This window comes from Aphanomyces invadans, assembly GCF_000520115.1.
Source record: "Aphanomyces invadans strain NJM9701 unplaced genomic scaffold supercont1.88, whole genome shotgun sequence".
In the NCBI taxonomy this organism is placed as follows: Eukaryota; Oomycota; class Saprolegniomycetes; order Saprolegniales; family Verrucalvaceae; genus Aphanomyces; species Aphanomyces invadans.
Window position 1 is genome coordinate 1 of NW_008580233.1, and position 4,900 is coordinate 4,900.

Below are 4,900 nucleotides of genomic sequence, written 5' to 3' on the forward strand. Positions count from 1 at the left end.
GACCGCAAAGTTGCCTCCTTCGTAAGGCAAATCCAAGACTGTATTACTTCAGAGGGCTGAGGGGCCACGAGCCACGTGGCCACTGACTAATACTACACAACTAGGTCATCAACAGTGCCACTAGCACCACGGTACTAGACAGCTACCGTGGTTTGCGCGGGTCAAACGATCGGGCGACCCAACTGCTCTGTAGCGCAGAATACAGAGGTAGTATATTTTTTCAAACATGTTTGGACTGACTCACCCGTGAATTATTCCATGCTTCATGGGTGATTCAATGGTCAGTCGTCTGCGTCTATGGATGGCATTTGTAAACTCGACTGGAAAGTCACAAGCTAAACGCACGTTTATATGCGGAGTACATATTTACAGTCCATGAGGTGAGGTCGTGCAACTTCATGAACAATAAGCGCAATCACCTTGTTGATTGTGGAAAGGTACAGAAATTTCGGACACGTGAGGGTATTGTTACAATCCATGACACAGTCTGCGTACCCCGCGATGTGTGCTGGCGACTAGTTTGATGTTTCCTCTGCGTCGACTTCCCGACGGGATTTGTAACAAAACGGAATGCGTTGGATGGGGACTTGCAATACATCCCGCGCGAGTGCTGTGATCTCAACTAACGGATCGCCAGGCCGTCGACCGACGATCATTCAACCAACTGACACGGTAAACCTTGATGCATGTAAGTACGTGAATGTGCTGATGTGCCATATCCTAAATATGTCACGTTGTTCCTGTCGTTCAGCATCATGTCGAAATAAAATCTGCTACTCGACGGCGTCCATCGGTTCTACATCCAAATTTTCATCTACTATTTTCACGACCGCCTTCATGTCGGTTTACAGCGACTTCGATACGTTCCAACGACCCGAACCCACGGTGCTCCGACGGGGCAATAGCGCTGGAGCTCTGCAATTCGGTCTGTGGGGGTCCATTCGTCAAAGCTTTCGGCGACGATGTGGCTCGCGTGGAATGCCACGTCGACCGTACAAACCAACAGGTTGGACGAATCCACGTGGCTCTGGAGCCGCACGACGTAGCAGCTCCGTGGAGACGTCGCGGACCAGCAAAATACGTCCAGGCGGATCGCCGACCCGTCGAATGACCCCATGTAGTCTCCATATGTCAGACCTGCGCAGTTCGACATGGACGTTTCGCCATTTGGAAAGACCCGAAACACACGTGGCGCTTGGTCCAGCACAAACTGAGAGTGCTCGGTGGGAAATACCGCCAGTGACGACATAACCTACGCCAACCAAGTGAGATTCCACGACTACAGCAACTATGGCCTCCACCAGTGTTGTCACTTACACGGAGCGTGCGGTGCACCACACACTGGTCGAACGAGCGCCCGATGGTAAACCACCGGAGCAGACTCAGGAAGGTCGGCGGCGACGATGGCACGAACACATGCAGTCGAATGGACTCGATATCCAGCTCCCACGACCCATCGAACGGCGACGCTCGGGTCCCCAGTGGCGGGGCTATCGTGCGAGCCTACAGGAACGATACGTGTGCTATGAATACCAAACGGAGATTGCGAAAACAGGTGGGTAGGTACCATATATACTTCACGGAGCTGGGCAACAAAGAACTCAAATACGGGCGACGTCGTGCTGGACGATGCCACAGTGGTCGAATCCATTGCATTGTACGACGCGATGAGGGACTGCATGAACAACTGCCACGACATGTTGTGGTTTATCAAAGCGGCGTTCGTTTTGGCGTTCACGAGCTGAAGCCAGAGCTCGTACCGCTGCCACAGCCGATCTTGGTGCAGGAGGTCGCTCGCATGCGTAGCCATGAAGTCGAGAATGTCCTGTCGACCATGGACGAGCACTGCAAGGGTAATGTTGACGCAGAGCATGAGAGCGTTGGACGAGGTCGGGTGTGCCTTTGGCAGGAAAAATGTCGACGTTTTGGAGTCGAAGCAACGCAAGAGGTCGCGAAGGGCTGGCTCGGACGTTGGAATATGCGAGTGATGCAGAATTGCAAACATCATGCGGAGGACATGCTCTTGTTCGGCGACAACCGTCGGCACGGGGTGCTTGGAGGTTGGCGACGTCTCCGGCTCCTCCATCGGAAGCATGTCGACTTGAACGGTTCCAGTCGACAGTACTTGCTGCAGCAACCCGTCGTTCAGTCGAAAAACACCGGCGCAGTCACAGTTGTCGCGGCTCGTGCCCATGGCTTCGTTTGTTTGGCATGCTTTGCATGACCGGCGGTACGACATGACAAAGAACGGTGGGGACGCCACCGTCGCGATCACTTTGAGATTTTCAGGGCAGTCTGGATCGCTCAGAAATACATACGCCTACACGGCAAAGAGCAGGATGAGAAGGACGCACTGATATACTGAAGCTAGACCTTGATGCGGTGCCAAGACAATCGCTGATGAATCGACGAGCCTCCCTTCCACCCGTAGTTCCATCCATCGACCGGGTTGCATTCATACGTCGTTGTGTTGCCCTACGCCAGGATGCATACGATGTGAAAAAGCAACGGTCATACACGCCCCGATTTTCAAGACGTCCCAAGTACAAGTACCTCGGTCGCGACTTGTGTGGTGGGGAGCCACTCGGCGGACGGATTCGACGACATACGCCGGTTCTCCACAACGCGGTCGCATTCAATCGTGTCGCCGCAAGCTAAGGTTGCGTCGTTGGATGACTCGATGCGGAAGTCCACGCTGCATTGTGATAAAATGCCGGGCGAGGAGACGTTCACGACAACGGCCAGCGGCGATCCGCAGTACGTTCCTTCGACGTGAGTGGGGCAGCAGTGTGGAAAGCACCGAAGCACCTTGGAACCGTTCGTGCGGTGCGAACTATCATCATAGCCATTTAACGTGGGAACTAAGGGCAGACACGCCAAGAAACGTTGGTTACCGAAGGTACTTCTTGTTGAAAAGCGGCGTCGGGCACGCACAGTCTCGCTTGGTGAAAGCGATGCCGCTAACCATGCCCGGTGACCGCGACTGGTCAAATGACGTTGTTGCGGCGTTCCACTACCTCCACAACTCGATCGTTCCAATTATCATGAGTGGTCATGTGACGCACGGGCGACGTTGGGATCGATCGGTGGTCGTGCCGTCGTTCACGATCCATCGGGGCTCATGCCCGACGGAGCATGTGCTATCCCGACGGGATCCAACGAGTCCGCTGGCAGCTGTGTGTCTCTGTCGGCTCTCTCAACCAACGACTCGGTCTGACATGTCGGGGAATAAACACGGTGTTTCGTTCAAATAATTTCACTTCTCTCGAGGATGATTTTTTCGACGCAATATATTGAACAAGACGGTGGCATATATTTCGAAGGATGCCAGCCGTTTCGCACGATCTGTCACTGTGTGGTTTTCTGATTTCATCCCTACAAGGGAAGTCCATATAATTTCCAAGAGTCTATAAACTTTTGCGTGTACTAAATCTCGCAATAGTGACTTCCAGGCTACGACCGCTCAACATGGACGTGCAAATTCGACATTTGGACACTGAAGGTAGCAAGTTCATCATCCATAAATCTAGTTCGAGCACAGTAGCTCGTCACCATTTCCGCTGTATGAACTTATCCTCTGCTCAAACTACGTCATTCCTGCTTATTCTATTACTACACATTTTCCCGGCCAAAATGGTTACACTGGCAATTAATGTGGTCCGTTGAGCCGAACTCACTCGGACCATGGTGATATCTTGCGCTCTCGTGCAATCAATGTGGTTTCACGTGCAATCAATGTGGCGCACCTCTACAAAATATATATGCTATAAATTTTATGAGTTCATGTTGGCGCGCGCGCGAAATGCAATTGAACACGTGTGCGGTCACTTGTCAATATGCCGACGACCCAAGGGAAGGAGCGACTCCTCGCTGCCTTCCATGGCTTTGTCGATTGGAAAACCTTAGCCAAAAACAATGGCATCGCCATGACTACAGCAAGGCGAATCATTAAAACAAACCGAACGACATTTCTCTTGCGTTGTGGGGCCAGGCCATCACGGACTGTTGTGACACCGGCGATATTGGAGGCATTAGAGGTGCATCTCAACCAATGTTGTGCACTAACTCTAACTGAACTTCAATCTCTTATTATGATTGAGGTCAATGTCGCCGTGTCAACATCAACGATTGCGAGAAAGCTCGACGGTATGCTTTACACGATCAAGAATACGCGCATCGAGCCGGCTGCGTGCAACAACGACTTCAGCAAGGCAAAGCGAAAGGCTTTTGTGGACAATATTCTCCAACATATTGCTGACGGCAACTACATAGTCTATTTTGATGAGACTAACTACAACCTCTACTGAAAGCGTTCCAAGGGCCATGCCAAGCGCGGTCAGCGAGCGATTGAAAAGATGCCTACGTCGAAGGGGCCAAACATTCAAGTGTAGCGCGCAGTGTCGTGCCATGACGGGCTCATTGTACATAGCGTACGCATTCGAATGGAGGAAAACGCTGCTTTTGTGGAGACCATCTACAACAATGCCAAGTTGGTGCCTCACTATCAACGAGCGTTTGCCGACAAGAAAATTGTCATCGTCTTCAACAACGCTCCGTGCCATTCGCAAACTCAAAGCCGGGGGGCCGGGCTCGAAGATCTTGTGCTTCTTGGCCTCTCACCGTACTCACCAATGTGCAATCTTATCGAGGGTTGCTCTAGAAGTCCAAGATTAAGTCTTACCTGGCAATGCGGCGCCGCCAAATGATGGAGATTGGCGAATTTGCCACTCTGACGCAAGCTCGAATGGCCTTGTTTGAAGGTGCTCAGCAAGATTCGGTGAGCTACATCACACCTGAACTGGTGTTAAGGCATTTCGCGCACTCACGCCGTTTCGTCGAGGCTGCCAACCGAATGGAGGAGATGCAGTTCGGAATGTAACTAAAATAATATAATGCATTT

General features: G+C 51.8%; 1 protein-coding gene across 1 annotated transcript; it reads right to left on the minus strand.

Annotated features, from left to right (window-relative positions):
- Positions 1 to 671: 671 nt before the first annotated feature.
- H310_14783 (hypothetical protein) lies at positions 672 to 3,067 on the minus strand. The gene is made up of 6 exons (XM_008882712.1): positions 2,895 to 3,067; positions 2,554 to 2,833; positions 2,374 to 2,475; positions 1,568 to 2,320; positions 1,318 to 1,503; positions 672 to 1,252 (listed from the first exon to the last, which is right to left on the minus strand). The coding sequence occupies exons 1-6, from the start codon at positions 2,966 to 2,968 to the stop codon at positions 836 to 838; spliced, it is 1,812 nt and encodes a 603-aa protein (XP_008880934.1). The 5' UTR covers positions 2,969 to 3,067; the 3' UTR covers positions 672 to 835.
- Between the last annotated feature and the right edge of the window lie 1,833 nt (positions 3,068 to 4,900).

Coding starts and splice junctions, on each gene's coding strand:
- H310_14783 (XM_008882712.1), bottom strand. CDS start 2,968: ATGGTTAGCGGCATCGCTTTCACCAAGCGAGACTGTGCGTGCCCGACG. Junction 2,321..2,373: donor TGTCTTGGCACCGCATCAAG/GTCTAGCTTCAG, acceptor TTTGCCGTGTAG/GCGTATGTATTTCTGAGCGA. Junction 1,504..1,567: donor AGCTCCGTGAAGTATATATG/GTACCTACCCAC, acceptor TCGTTCCTGTAG/GCTCGCACGATAGCCCCGCC.